Source organism: Fusarium oxysporum, chromosome IX (genome assembly GCF_013085055.1).
Source record: "Fusarium oxysporum Fo47 chromosome IX, complete sequence".
NCBI classification, from domain to species: Eukaryota; Fungi; Ascomycota; class Sordariomycetes; order Hypocreales; family Nectriaceae; genus Fusarium; species Fusarium oxysporum.
The window spans coordinates 2,254,539-2,268,908 of record NC_072848.1 but is presented as its reverse complement, the minus strand read 5'-3'; the positions used below and the strand labels follow the sequence as shown (position 1 = coordinate 2,268,908).

The following is a 14,370-nucleotide window of genomic DNA, read 5'->3' as shown; positions in this document are numbered from 1 at the left end:
AGAAGTGTGGGATTATTTTTGACCTATGACCGTCTCACCTGTTTTCCCTTGGCACGTGAGCCCCAGCATAAGGCCTCCGCTCAGCAACGTAAATACCAAACGCGTTTTCCAAATTTCACAGTCGACCCCTAAAGGGAACTTTAATTCCTGGGTAAAAAAAGTTCACTTGGAATTTTCTTAAAAGTCTCCATGAAACCAAAGCCAAGTCCCACTGCAACTACAAACGCTAAATATCACCAAGAATATCAACTACACACCTCCTAGTCTGTCTTTGACCCATTGGTAACTCCGAATTTCATAAATCATCCCTTTCATACAGTTGACAAGGAGCACTTGTAGAATTCTTTCAGATCGTCGACTCTCCATTTTGTACTCCATCCACTCTCCCTTTCGATCCGGTCCAACATTTCCAAGATCGCTTTATGCTCACTTGGATGGCTCATGCATCTACCAGCAATCCATAGCGGTTGCACACTATTCGTCCAGGCACCGTGATGCTCATTCGACATACTTATGCCACATACCTGCCTTGCATGCCAGAGGATACTTCTTGGTTTGGAAGCATGGCCTAGTCGTACTGTCGATGGCTGGTTCTGTAGCATAAGAATCGATGCTGCGTGATGCATTTGATTCCCTGACATGGCAGCAGGGTTCGAATACAAAATCGTCGGAAACGGGGATGACTCGCTCGAAGGGATCGTCATGATGGAATGCAATGGAGCTGGGCGCTCTTGGTACCATTCAGAGATATACTTCCACAACTTGAGCCATCGAGTCCGGAACTTGGCTTCATCGCGACTTGGATCAGTAGGGGAGGCAGCTAACAGATCCAGGACTTGAGCGGTAAGATACACAGCATAATTAGCCCAGTCCTCAAACGTTGGAGCACTCTTGAAGAGCTCGACATCGTTTTCGATCGATAACGTCTTGGAGGCCCAATGGCAGATAGGAATGAGAGTCTTGACAGACGATATGAGTCCACCGCAGATATCCATACGCGCAAAGCACCAGAACAAGGCTTGCTCTGTCCCTCCTACAAATCCATTGATGCCAACAGCTTCCATGAGACTCGCACAGCCATCAAGATGGCGTTGCCAGGCCTTTGGTGAACAGCTCAGCATCTCCAGCACGCAAAGGATAACACAGGTGGCGATAACAGCTGTTCCGCGGGTCGGCAAATGTGGGAGGAGCATATGAATGGCTTCTTGATAGAGGGCGAGGCTACGATTCGTCGGTAGTGTATGCTTAAGTTCGAGTTGTCGTGCTGAGAGTGCCAGCATCGAGTATCGTAAGTGGTCGTTGTCTTTACTCATTGTAGGAATAATCTGCTGGAAATGGCGGTCTCGGTCGAATTTGTCGAGCCAGGGGGCAATTTCATCAAAGTAGTTCTTCCATAGCGAGCATTCCTCTTGCTGAGAGAGCAGTAGTGTCTGTGAGGGCTGAAACTCTTGTATTGGGATCGTGACCTCGGTTTCTTCCAAGGAGACGCCCCCTGAGCTTTCAACCTCTATATGCGGCGTTGTTGATCTTGTTGGAGCAATTGACCGCGTCTCTTGGATGAGATGATTACGGAGTGTCGAGTGTAACTCGTGGTACGCAGAGCCTGGCAAGAAGATACCGTCCTCGGAGATGCCCTCAGGGGTAAATGCTTGCATCTGGTCGATGTACGGATAGTCTGTTATCATGTCAATTGGGATCGCCTCCATGGAAACCTGCAGAGCAGGATCAATGTCGACTGAGGAATGAGATTGCCCGTTTTGGCTGAAATAAAGTAGGTCGGCTACGGCGTTTTCGGTCTGGCGCTGTGATGTCGGTGATGAGATATCGACTACCGGTGCTCGCTGTATAGAGACATAGCCACTTGATGTATTGTTTGCGGCGCGAGGTCTTCCACCGACGATGAGATTTGAGCGACCTAGAAGAATGTTAGATCTACACACGACCCATGATGCAGATCAAGTTCATACCAGAAGTGCTTGCCCGCGCATGATCATCACTAGTCTCGTTATCCTCCTCCTCCGTCTCAGCACCATTGTAATCACGAATGACTTCATCCGTCACATCCAGAATCTCAAACTCCCTCGGCTGCCTCCTCCTCGCCATCTTCCTCATCGAAGGATGCCGCGCATTTAAGCATTGAGCATGCTCGGCTCGAAACGCAATCTTGAGACCCCATTCGCAAGACTCATTGCGACGACGGCACGTTCCGCAGGCCGGCCGACTCTCATCACATTTGCGCTTCTTCCGTCTGCAATTGAGACACCCGGAGCGGGTCCGCTTATGTTTGATGGGTTCGGACCGGACTCGGGCCCGGGATGCGGAGGGACGGTCCATAAGTCAACTGTAGCCGGGATTGGGATTCCGGGTGAGAATTGGTGATATGACCTATTGGGAGAACGAGTGGAGATGAAAGTGAAGGCGAGAGTGAAGATGTCCAAAAGTTGGAGGGGCAGGGCAATTGTAGACGCCAGAATCTGGGGTCCGACCTGCCATACCAAAAAAGACTCGTGATCGGCAATTGTTGCATAAAACGGTTAGAGGGAACTAAAATACTGACATGATCTATTAATTTGCAAGTAATTGATGCTGAAATGAATAAAAAAGCGAGTCTTCGCTGGTTCCCCGACAAACAAGTCTTCAACTCGAAACATTCCTGAACTGGGATTAGTTCACCTCCGCTTACAATTGCCCTGTGTGCTCTGGAAAGGCAGTGTGGCGTTCTTTAGTGGGTGGACAGTGCTCTTCATCCTGGTCTGCCTTGACTACACTCGGCTAGACCATCATCATCACCAGGATAAAGATATTCCCCAGGAACTTGAAGCGAAGAAACAGTTCCATCCAGTTGCCGACTGCGCCAATCACCTCAATTGGCTCGAGTATCCAATCCATCGCGAAGACCTTCGAGAATGCTTACAACACCTAGAGCTCCAGGGTCAGGAATACCGCCCTCTTCATCGAACCTCTCCTGTCCAACATAGCTCGCCCGTCCCAGGGCCGCTACCATCCGCCGTGTGCTCTCAGCACCATTTCGCGCCTCTGCCAGAGCAGCCCTTAGTGAGCCATCCAGGTAGTAGTTCTTGACAAATGGTATAAGTGCATCCATTAGTGTGCGATGGCCGATACGTGCGGGTGTGTATCTGCAAAGCTCGCTTAAGCCGCCCTGCAGAGCTTGTTGTATGAACTCGGACACCGTTAGCGATGGAGACTCGGCAGTCACTTGTAAAAGTCGGTTTGCTACAGCGTTGAGGAAAATGGCGTAGATGGCGCCCGACGTGCCACCCATGCTCCTTTCTGCGGTTGCCGCTGTTCGTCGGAAGATTTGGCCAATGTCAAGGGAAACTGCGTCGTCGTTTTCGAACTCCTTAACAAGACCTGCACGTAGACGGTATCAACATTGCTGTATCTCAATTGATGAGGTTCGGTGGGAACATACCAGTTACTCCATTCAGAAGCGTTTCTCCACAGTCTCCATCGCCAGCCAGGGTGTCATATTCTGTGATTTTTGGCTCATCCCTCGTTGTTGTTCGTGCCACTGATTCAATGAGAACCTTGACAAGTGATGTCGGCACTACGAATGATCAGTTTGATGTTGGCAGATCGCTTCATCTTCAACATACCCTTTACTCCCGTCTCCTTGCTATTGCCCTTCGCTACAGGAATTGTTGTCTCACGCTTTGATACAGACTCCATATCTGTTGCCCAGCCGTGAATCGAACGTGGCCAAGCAGGTGCGGTAGTGGGAGCATCAAGCAGTTCTGTCAACTCATCGTCAAGTGACAGCAGTGTAACAGAAAAGCCAGGGCCATCGAGCGACGTAACAAAAGTGCCAACAAGACTCCTTTCGATATGTATGCCACGTTCGACCAGTTGCTTTACCACCTCGTCTGCAACAACACTAACCTCCAAGACACTTAAGCCGCCCAAGTTATTGACCATCAAAGCTACACACTGCCCCCTTTCTGGTTGCCACATATTGGCCTTGGGAGTGAACATCATACTCAATGCCTTCTCAACTGTAACCTCAAGGCTCGAGATTTCTTCGCGCTTGACACCCGGCTCGTTGTGTATTCCCATTCCGAATTCGAGTTGGCCATGGGGAAGGGCTTCTTGAATCGCCCGTCCGGGAACACTACATCGATCGAGACTCGCTGCGACGGTGGCCATTTGCGAAGCGGCTCTTCTTGTAGTGGAGGCGACTTGCTCGAGGGAGGCTCTGTGTAAAGGAGGTAAGCTTTGGCTTGGTCAGTATGATGGATATGCATACCCCTGAGCTGCCTTTGCGCCAGCGATCTTATGGCAGAAGACTGTTCCTGCAAGACCACGCTGACCAACAAGCGTGTTTCCCTCAACTGACACATCATCCCCAACAATAATCATCTCAACCTTCTGTCCGTCTGCCTTTGCCTTTTCTGCTGCGAGGCCGAAGTTGAGCTTGTCACCTGTGTAGTTCTTGACGATCATCAACGATCTACCACTGGTTAGCCAGACACTCGACCCCTATGGGGCATAGGCGTACCCTTTTGACGACTTGATAGTCTGTAGGCCTGTGAGGATCTGTGAAGCGGAAGGGGAGGCAAAGATCTCGCCAGCGACCACGACGTCCAATGCTCCCTCGCCGATGTATCCTGCGTGCGCGGGTTCGTGGCCGGAGCCTCCGCCGGAAATGAGGATGACTTTGTCATTGCTTTGGTCCATTCGTCGATAAAGAACTAAAGCGGCTGTCAGTCTAGTCTTGCTTGCTGTTGCAGGTCATCATATCACCTTTCTCTGATGCGACGAGACTCAACGATGGGTCGTGGAGAATGCAACTCCTGAGGCTTCGCTCGACTGAGTTGGCGACGCCATTGATGAAGCTCTTTCCTGAGGTTTTTGGTCAACAACTGGCTCGTCTTGCTTCCACAAGCGCATACCTAGTGTCATGATTTTGAGGAGTGTTTGTCGTGTGCTATGGTGTCGATGTCGCACAAAGCGCCAACGCTTGTCCAAACAAAAGGGAGTTTGCCAATCCTTCGTCTTTGATACCTCATGGCATCTTTATCTTATGGTTCCTGCAGAGCGTTCCCAGATTCCTAATCTGACCATGATCATTATTCTTTTCGCGATAGTGTCAGCAAAACATCAAACAGCCATTTGAATATATCTCACAACGAATCGGATAAGGGAAGTATACGCACCCTTGGAGAGTATACAATGCGTAAGGTGTAGGGCATCTGTATGCGAATTAGTGTCGTCTCTAACAAAAACTCCATTACCCATTCTGGGGTGTTGCAGTAAGGAGTGGAGATGGGGAGGGGAACTCCGACTTGCAGCCGATCTTGGTAGGTCTAAGCGGACCTTGACAAGCATCCAACTGCTCCAACATCAAAACCATGCTCTTTTTTTGATCAGTTGAGTAATTCCGAGAGTTGGTGTGTTTGTCTTCTCCGACATCAAAGCCTTTCTCTTAGTTCGTTGCACAAATAATTGACTACCTTATTGTCTGTGGCTGCATCAGGAGGGCACCTACAAGGGGACCTACGCTTAGGCATAAATACTGCAACTACCTTATCCCGCCTGAGAATACCACAAGTCTTCCACTACAACATCGATTGCAATGCACAGGTGTTTTCGCTAAGCCATTCATCTTCAATGACAAGTTATCGTATCATTCCATCGGCTACAATTCACTCTTTCGCAGAAACGGGGCAACCCAGGAACCTCATCCCTGAATTCGGTTGCCTAAATGCCCCATATTCACTCCAGCGCTTGCAAATGCCTCACTTCTCTCAAAACTGATACCGTTCGTCTAACCCGCAAAAACCCCAGATGATCCAATGTTACGGTACAGTGGACTCCCCATGGGGAACTGGCGCCATGTCACGGCCTTGGAACGAACCTTGTTTTGCGCGAGTCAACAATTGATCTAATTTTCTCGCCGCCGAATTGTCACTTCAGAGGCAGTATATATTGATATGGAGTCGCCCCATCTTTTACTGTTGCTGATAGCATCAACATTGGTTGTTGAATAGCTTGTTCTGTTTTCTTCACTTCTCATCAAATTCTTCATCATGGCGATCCTTGTTGGAAGGCCCTTGGACTGGGCCATCACGGCTACGGCTGGTTCTGGCTTCCTCCTCTTCGGTTATGATCAGGGTGTTATGTCTGGCCTGTTGACAGGTACTGCATTCACCAACACTTTTCCCGAGATCGACACTACAGATGGAGGCAATGGCAGTTCTTCTCTTCAAGGAACCGTGGTCGCCATTTACGAGATCGGTTGCTTCTTCGGCGCCATCTTCTGTCTCATCTTTGGCGAGTACTTTGGTCGTCGCAAGTGTATCATGATGGGCTGTGTTGTTCTCAGCATCGGAGCCGCTCTTCAAGCATCAGCTTTCGGAATCCCTCAGATGATCGTTGGCCGTATTGTAGCTGGTCTCGGAAACGGCATGAACACCAGTACCATTCGTAAGTTGCCCCTGACTCTATCAGAGATCTCAACTAACAGTCTTTAGCTGTCTGGCACTCTGAACTCATGAAAGCCAGCAACCGTGGCAAGGGCCTCGCCATTGAACTCGCAATCAACATCTTCGGCGTCATGCTTTCATACTGGGTTGACTACGGCATGTCCTACGTCAGCAATGACGCCCAGTTCCGCTTCCCCCTTGCCTTCCAGATCTTTTTTGCCATCTTGACCTTCATCGGAATCGTTCTTCTTCCCGAGTCCCCTCGCTGGCTCATCAACCATGACCTTCACGACGAGGCACGCGAGGTTCTTTGGGCGGTGCGCCGAGATGCCAAGTCTATCTCCAAGGAGGATGAGACTGTCAGCCGTGCCATTGCTGAGATTCAGCATGCTATCAATGAGGAGCGCGAGGCGGCGCAGACGAGCAGTTTCAAGGCTATGTGGAAGAATGGAGAGCAGAAGTTCTTGTATCGAACAATGCTTGGTATCGGCGGACAGTTCATGCAACAGGTAAGAATCTTCGCATCGTCTTCTCGATCAGGTTTGGTTAACACGCTCTTCTAACAGCTTTCCGGTATCAACCTCATCACATACGTAAGTCCATTGAATAGAAGTTTCAATCCATCAAACCTCAAGCGACTGACACCAAGTTACAGTACGCCCCCGTCATCTTCCAAGAGTCAGTCGGCATTTCCCATAACCTGAGTCTCCTACTTGCTGGCTTCAATGGTGTCGCCTACTTCTTCTCTTCGCTTATCCCCATCTGGATCATCGATCGTCTCGGTCGCCGCAAGTTGATGATGTTTGCCGCCGCTGGCCAAGCAGTCTGCATGGCGGTCTTGGCCGGAACCGTGTCTACTGGGCAGCCTGGACCTGGTATTGTCGCCATAGTCATGCTCTTCTTGTTCAGTAAGTCAGCCCCTGAGAGATAACGAACTTAGCTAACTCAATGATAGACTTCTTCTTTGCTGTCGGATTGCTCGCCATCCCCTGGCTCTGTAAGTCAACCCACTTCAATGCCTCCAGAACCAGCCCAGCTAACAGAGTCAAGTGCCCGCCGAATACGCTCCCCTGGCCATTCGAACCCGCGCCGCCGCCCTCGCAACAGCCTCCAACTGGATTTTCACCTTCCTCGTCGTCGAGATCACTCCTGTGTCCATCTCAAGTATTGGCTGGAAGACGTACATCTACTTCTGCATCTTCAACGCCTTCTTCGTTCCCCTCATCTACTTCTTCTATCCCGAGACCCGACTATTGTCTCTTGAGCAGATCGACAAGCTCTTCACTGGTCCAAAGGTCTTGCTTCATTGGGATCACAGCATGGGTGTTCCTGGAGAGGCTTCTGAGAAGAGCGCCAGTGGTGAAACTGGGGAGTCTGAGAGTAATGAGAAGTTTGAGGCTGAGGTCCATATGAGGGAGTAAAATGTTGGAGGACCTGGTTGGACGAAAAGGAGCCTGTTATACCTCTGCTTATGTTGAATCATGGTCATTATGACGTTCAATTTATGCTCATTTAGTACTGTATTATATATGCTATCGGCTTGGCAAATACCAAGGTCATTGTTTACATCGGTTTAACAGAGCAGGAACTGTAACATAATCCCGTTGATTAAAAGCGGTTAAACATATGCCATGAAAAGGCTACAAGGTATCATTCCAACCACTATTTCCAAGGAAACCAATTGGGTTTCTTCTTCTCGACTTCTTGCTTCTTCTTCCATTCAGTTTCCTCCTGTGCCATCCAAGCCTGCATCCTCATACACTTCTCTTCCATCTGTGCATCCGTCAAGAACCCACGCCCACCATCCTCCGCAGTATCCTTGTCCCGCGACCCGAAGTATGAACCCTTCGTCACGCCTAGCACGTCGCACAGTCCTTCAGACTTCTCCATAAGCCATGTCCCATGACGGAGACCATCGCGCCAATGTGGAGGCAAGGACTTGTATCCAAGCAATGCTCCTAGAAGAGCGCCGGCAAAGCAAGCGTTTGTGTCTGCATCGCCGCCTTCCATCGTCAGATCGGTGATGAGCTTCTCAAAGATGGCAAGCTGGGAGCATAGTTGTCCAGAAGACTTGAGTTGGCGCAGTGCTAGTCGAAGAAGCAGGATACCAGAGCCAAATGTCTTGTAAACGTATCCGATCTTGTAGCTCTCATCCAACTTGAGGTCCGCGAGAGATTGAGCTGTCGCATGCTTTTTGAACTCTTCAACGTCCAGGCGAGGCTCGTCTTTCTTGTCTGGATCCTGCAATTCTTTCTCGCGACGCTCGTTGTACCACGTGAGGCCAGTTTCGATCAACTCATCGACATGTCGCTCTTCGTAGACTTCGCCGAGGACAAGGCCACGAACAAGAGCCGTGCCAATGGCGCAAGAGACCACACATCTGGGATCAACGTGTGTAACGACAGAGAAGTCGGCCGCGACCTGAAAGGTCTCCTCAACGGACTTGGTAAGACACATGAGCCCCAGCGGATGTGTTCTCATCAGACTTCCGTTGGGCGCAGCATTGTACTTCCCCGTCACCCAGAAATTTCGTGCTGTGCCCTCAGGGTCGTTTAAGTAAGATTTGCTGCGCACAATTCCACCGACTGTACGTCCAAGACCAAGAGGCAGGGTATCCAGCGCTCTCAGTCCCATACGCACCCAAACTGACAGTCTTGAAGCAAAGTCTTGTGGATCAAGCTTCTTGCCATCGCTGTGGAGGAATGAAAGCAGTATCAGAACAGCATGGTCGGTGTCATCAGTCCATTCTCCAGTACGATGGAAATTTCTGTGATGGTCGCGTCGAAAAGGTGTCGCTTTTTCAGCAGGGAGCAACGTAAATTTGCGGTCGGGATATGCTTTTGCCGAGATGTCGGCAGACAGAAACTCTGTGTATAAGCCAATTGCGTCTCCAAGCGCTGAGCCGAAAATGGTACCGATGATACGATCTTGGAGGTGCAAAGGCTCCAGCGCCTTGTGTGCATTTTCTGAGAGGGCTATAGAGGTCATTGCGATTGATGTGATGTTATTGATTGAATGGCACAAAGATATGGGTAGTTGTCTCGTTTTATATGGGTTCAGCTGAGGCAGCCAAATTACTGAAACAACCTCGCAAGGCTTCCGCGACTAACACCAGAGGCTGAATTAGCGCCATGATTTTGGTGGTGGCAGTGTGGACGCCATACACTAAGGTCAGCTGGCGTTTGAATAGTTCAATGGGGTAAATAACTTTATCTCTTTTCATGCGGCCTTAATTGGGTACAAAGATGGCTTTCGGGCGCTCGTTAGCAACGGTCTCCGTTCTGAATGTACTGGAATGGGCGGTCAATCAGTAGATCCCTCGGACAGTTTGACGTTTCTGGGGCATCCCGCAATCAAATCGTAAAGTTTCTCATATTAACGAACGCTCTAATCAATCATGCAGATGCGCAATGTCCTCCATCGACCCTCAAATCCGTTCCATGAACGAAGGAAGCACCCTCAGACAGCAGGAATACAGCTGGGGCCTTGAAGTCTTCAGGGGCACCAAGGCGACCCAACAACGCACCCGCCATCCATGTTTTCTCAACCTCAGGGTTCTCTTGAAGCAACTGATCCGTCATGGCAGTTCTAATGTATCCGGGAGACAACGTGTTGACTCTAATACCGTACTGACCCCATTCTTGAGCGACCGATCGACACATTTGCTGAACAGCAGCCTTGCTGGAGTTGTAAGCTGTGCAAGAGAGGCCCTGTTTCTTGTTAGCTTTTTGGGTATGCTTGGTGATGTTTTGAGGACTTACTCGGTTAGCAATATTGCCTGACATGCTTCCAATAATGACGATGCTTCCAGGGCTGTTCTTCTCTCGCAGAACGCGTGCAGCATACTTGCAAGTGTTAAAAACACCGGTTACATTGACTCGTAGGATACGGTCAAAGTCGGCAGCTGGGTAGTCCAGCGCAGCAATTTGTTGCTGGATGCCGGCACAAGCAATTGTTCCCCAGAAAGGCGCTCCAGACTGGTCAGCCTCAGCAGCGATCTCCTTCATCGCTGTCTCGACGGACTGCTCTTCTGTGACGTCGCATTTTCGGTATGAGACAGAAGCCTTGTTCGCTGTGGCGATCTTGTTGAGCTGTGCCCACTCAGCTGGTGATGGCTCCTCGAGAATATCGAGGCAAGCTACGCTACCGCCGGCTTCGACGACAGCAATGGCAAGTGTGATACCCAGACCGCGAGCTCCGCCTGTGATAGCGACAGTCTTGTTTTCCAGAGAGAAGAGCTTGGACGTTGATGCTTTTGAGGCGGGTGTTCCTCTGGTCTCGGGCACATGGGCCGGGAGCTCAATGTCGGAAACGATAGCGGGAGCCATTGTGATGGTGAAGTTGTATGGGTATCAACGAGGTCGTAAAAGAATGGTAATTGAAGAAAAGGATCGAAGCTGCCGGGATAGAAGAGTTTTGGAGACGCAAGCACGTCAGGATATACCATCGACGGATATCCATTTCTGGAGGCGCCGAAGACATGTTGAGTCAAGCATTACCGTCGTGGCGTCCAAATGGAAGGTCGATGCGAAGAATGATGTGTCTCGAATTGGGTTTTGAAGACTTATTCCTGGTTGATTCGACGAGGTAATTGTAGCCGGAGGTTGTCACATATCAATACGACAGTCGTGGTTTTCGCTAAGATACAGTATTTCCAGGGCTGAAAGAGGGGGGACAAAAAGGTCTGGTCGGGTGTTTGTCAAGACACAAATACCAGGGTGTCTCCACCACGTCTTAGCCCCTGAACTGCCCTTTTGTTTTTGCTGGCTTTCGATTCTACAAGCAAGTCCCGTTATTTCTTTCACCTAGCAGTCTCTGTCGCGAATGCAGATACCCAGAGTTGTACAACATTTATTACAGCCAATGCACTAAACTCAGCAGTATTTCCGTCACCCAGGTAATTGCAACCCTTCTCCACCCTATCATGGTGTGTACCCCAAGCATCAAGTCCATGGCAGTTCTAAGCGCAATCTCAACTCTAACCTCAACAGGCAAAGCCGTGATCTGGTGCCTCCAACTTCCTGATCCAGAACTCAATCCTCACTCAACCCAAATAATGTCAAACTCATCAAGAACCCCACGTCAAATGGCAAACGCACATATCCCCACGGCGCTTTCCCCTGCCCTGTTGGGGTAATCCGGTCCGCTATGGGCACAACGAACATCATCGTCGTTATGAGAAAGATCACGCGCAAAAGATGCTTTTTCGAAATATCTATAACTCAAGAGGCACTGTCGATGTTTCTCAGCTGCACTCATCACCTACTCGTCTTGTAAGAGCATCACAGAGTCACAGATCCAGTCCGAGATGGCACCCAGCGCAATCACCCCAGAGACACAGGAAGAACCTGTAGCTCTTTCCAACGTCATCAAGTTGATCAAGAACGATGATGCAGAGACAATTGATCTTGCCCTGCGACAGTTTCGCTGCTTGATCGCTGATCTTTGCGAGCAGTTCAAGGGTGGCCACCCTGGGTAAGCTTCACCAGCATCGAAGGACAAGAGAATGGCATATACTGACTGACTTATAGAGGTGCCATGGGTATGGCAGCCATTGGCCTCGCTCTCTGGAAGTATGTGATGCAGTACTCTCCCAACGACCCTGACTACTTCAACCGCGATCGCTTCGTCCTCTCCAACGGCCACACATGCCTCTTCCAGTACACGTTCCTTCATCTCACGGGTTACAAGGCCATGACCTTCGAACACCTCAAGTCCTACCACTCATCCAACTACGACTCATTGGCGCCCGGTCATCCTGAGATTGAGCATGAGGGTATCGAAGTGACGACCGGTCCTCTTGGCCAAGGTATTGCCAATGCTGTCGGCCTCGCCATGGCGACCAAGAACCTTGCGGCAACTTACAACAAGCCCAAATACGAGCTCGTCAACAATATGACGTACTGCATGATCGGCGATGCTTGTCTACAGGAGGGTGTCGCCCTTGAGGCTATTCAACTGGCTGGCCATTGGAAGCTCAACAACCTCGTTGTCATGTATGACAACAACCAGATTACCTGCGACGGTAGTGTCGACCTCTGCAACACCGAGGACGTCAACGCTAAGATGCGCGCCTGTGGTTGGGAGGTTATTGAGGTCGAGGACGGCTGTTTCGATGTCGAGGGTATCGTCAAGGCCCTCCTCAAAGCCAAGGCCAGCATCGACAAGCCCACTTTCATCAACATTCACACTATCATTGGAGTCGGTAGCAAGGTTGCAGGTGATGCGAAAGCCCACGGTGCCGCTTTCAGCCCTGATGGTGTCAAGGCCGTCAAGGAGCGTTTCGGCATGGACCCTGAGAAGCATTACGTCGTCTCTGATGAGGTTTACAGCTTCTTCCGCGACCGCAAGACTCGTGGTGACCGCCTCGTCGAGGATTGGAAGAGTCTTGTTGATGCCTACAGCAAGGAGTACCCTGATCTTCATGGGGAGTTCATGAAGCGTGTCGAGGGCCGCTTTACTGATGACTGGCGAAGCATCATTCCTGCCAAAGAGTCATTCCCTACTGCTCCTACACCTTCCCGAAAGTCTGCCGGTATCATCTGTAACCCTCTGGCTGCAAAACTCAAGAACTTCATGGTCGGTACAGCTGATCTGTCACCCTCTGTCAACATGATCTGGAAGGACAAGGTTGACTTCCAGCATGTAAGTTCCCCTTTGACACAACCGGTAGCCTGTCACTAACACAGTAACAGCCCGACCTCAAGACCACCTGCGGCATCAATGGCAACTACTCTGGTCGGTACATTCATTGGGGTATCCGCGAACATGCGATGGCTTCCATCTCCAACGGTCTTGCCGCTTATGGTAAGGGCACGATCCTCCCTGTCACCTCCAGCTTCTTCATGTTCTACATCTACGCCGCTCCCGGTGTCCGCATGGGCGCTCTTCAGAACCTCCAAGCCATCCACATTGCCACTCACGACTCGATCGGTACTGGCGAAGACGGCCCAACCCACCAACCAATTGCTCTCCCTGCTCTGTACCGCTCCATGCCCAACCTCCTTTACATCCGACCTTGCGATACCGAAGAGACGGCCGGTGCCTTCATTACCGCCCTCGAGGCCAAGGACACCCCATCTATCATCTCCCTCTCCCGTCAGAACCTCGAGCAGTACCCTGAGTACTCCAGCCGCGAAGGTGTTCAGAAGGGTGCTTATGTCTTCATCGAGGAGGAGGATGCCGACGTTACTCTCATCGGCGTCGGTGCCGAAATGGTCTTCGCCGTCAAGACCCGCCAGGTCCTCAAGGAGAAGTTCAGCATCAAGGCACGCGTGGTCTCGTTCCCTTGCCAGCGTCTCTTCAACTCCCAACCCCTCGAGTACAAACGCCAAGTCCTTCAATACCGCTCCAACGCCCCTCGTGTTGTGATTGAGGCCTACGCCGTCAACGGCTGGGAGCGATACGCCGATGCTGGCTACTCAATGACCACTTTCGGCAAATCACTACCTGGTAAGGACGCCTACAAATACTTCGGCTTTGATGAGAACGTCATTGCCCCTGAGGTGGCCAAGCTTGTCGACGAGGTCAAGGCGGAAGGAATCGAGAGCCTACGCGGCGAATTCAGGGATCTCAACAACGTGACACACGAGCACTAATGATTTAGTTCAAAATGGGTAAAGGTTTATGGCATGCGACTTGGAGTTAATTTAGTTTGTTGACGATACGATGGTGGTCTTTTTGCATAATAAAGCAACTTTGTTCTATATATGCCAGTTCTTGATGCATGGTCCCGAATGCTTCCTATTCTATGTTCCTTTCTTTGACAACAGATCCTCGTTATCCTGTCGCCAGCAAATTCCATGCTCAATTATCCAAAAGCCATGCTGATTGCTCTCCTTTTCGTAATACAGTGGTATCATCCGTTAAAGCAAACACAAAGGACAGCAAAAGACTTTTCTCCCGTGATCCCCACACCCATCGGCTT

General features: G+C 50.4%; 5 protein-coding genes across 5 annotated transcripts; 2 read left to right on the top strand and 3 right to left on the bottom strand.

The window, feature by feature from the left end:
• Nucleotides 1–139: 139 nt before the first annotated feature.
• Nucleotides 140–4,920, bottom strand: FOBCDRAFT_264283 (Dak1 domain-containing protein; the record flags this gene model as incomplete). The annotated part of the gene is made up of 10 exons (XM_059611338.1): nucleotides 140–447; nucleotides 525–1,828; nucleotides 1,941–2,248; nucleotides 2,684–2,772; nucleotides 2,915–3,372; nucleotides 3,434–3,568; nucleotides 3,618–4,213; nucleotides 4,265–4,468; nucleotides 4,517–4,709; nucleotides 4,911–4,920. The coding sequence occupies 10 exons, from the start codon at nucleotides 4,918–4,920 to the stop codon at nucleotides 427–429; spliced, it is 3,318 nt and encodes a 1,105-aa protein (XP_059467850.1). The 3' UTR covers nucleotides 140–426.
• Nucleotides 4,921–6,047: 1,127 nt separating this feature from the next.
• Nucleotides 6,048–7,864, top strand: FOBCDRAFT_143790 (general substrate transporter; the record flags this gene model as incomplete). Its single annotated transcript, XM_054706884.1, has 6 exons — nucleotides 6,048–6,444; nucleotides 6,492–6,952; nucleotides 7,010–7,036; nucleotides 7,099–7,351; nucleotides 7,399–7,440; nucleotides 7,494–7,864. The coding sequence occupies 6 exons, from the start codon at nucleotides 6,048–6,050 to the stop codon at nucleotides 7,862–7,864; spliced, it is 1,551 nt and encodes a 516-aa protein (XP_054562859.1).
• Nucleotides 7,865–8,105: 241 nt separating this feature from the next.
• Nucleotides 8,106–9,438, bottom strand: FOBCDRAFT_298661 (ADP-ribosylglycohydrolase-domain-containing protein; the record flags this gene model as incomplete). The annotated part of the gene is made up of 1 exon (XM_031190361.3): nucleotides 8,106–9,438. Exon 1 carries the CDS (start codon nucleotides 9,429–9,431, stop codon nucleotides 8,106–8,108), a length of 1,326 nt encoding a protein of 441 aa, XP_031034346.2. The 5' UTR covers nucleotides 9,432–9,438.
• Nucleotides 9,439–9,796: 358 nt separating this feature from the next.
• FOBCDRAFT_323094 (uncharacterized protein) lies at nucleotides 9,797–11,115 on the bottom strand. The gene is made up of 2 exons (XM_031190360.3): nucleotides 10,205–11,115; nucleotides 9,797–10,153 (listed from the first exon to the last, which is right to left on the bottom strand). Exons 1-2 carry the CDS (start codon nucleotides 10,769–10,771, stop codon nucleotides 9,839–9,841), a joined length of 882 nt encoding a protein of 293 aa, XP_031034345.2. The 5' UTR covers nucleotides 10,772–11,115; the 3' UTR covers nucleotides 9,797–9,838.
• Nucleotides 11,116–11,392: 277 nt separating this feature from the next.
• On the top strand, nucleotides 11,393–14,147 carry FOBCDRAFT_231692 (Transketolase, thiamine diphosphate binding domain-containing protein). The gene is made up of 3 exons (XM_031190356.3): nucleotides 11,393–11,918; nucleotides 11,975–13,088; nucleotides 13,139–14,147. The coding sequence occupies exons 1-3, from the start codon at nucleotides 11,752–11,754 to the stop codon at nucleotides 14,039–14,041; spliced, it is 2,184 nt and encodes a 727-aa protein (XP_031034341.2). The 5' UTR covers nucleotides 11,393–11,751; the 3' UTR covers nucleotides 14,042–14,147.
• Nucleotides 14,148–14,370: the final 223 nt, after the last annotated feature.

Coding starts and splice junctions, on each gene's coding strand:
- FOBCDRAFT_323094 (XM_031190360.3), bottom strand. CDS start 10,771: ATGGCTCCCGCTATCGTTTCCGACATTGAGCTCCCGGCCCATGTGCCC. Junction 10,154..10,204: donor CAGGCAATATTGCTAACCGA/GTAAGTCCTCAA, acceptor AACAAGAAACAG/GGCCTCTCTTGCACAGCTTA.
- FOBCDRAFT_231692 (XM_031190356.3), top strand. CDS start 11,752: ATGGCACCCAGCGCAATCACCCCAGAGACACAGGAAGAACCTGTAGCT. Junction 11,919..11,974: donor TTCAAGGGTGGCCACCCTGG/GTAAGCTTCACC, acceptor ACTGACTTATAG/AGGTGCCATGGGTATGGCAG. Junction 13,089..13,138: donor ACAAGGTTGACTTCCAGCAT/GTAAGTTCCCCT, acceptor ACACAGTAACAG/CCCGACCTCAAGACCACCTG.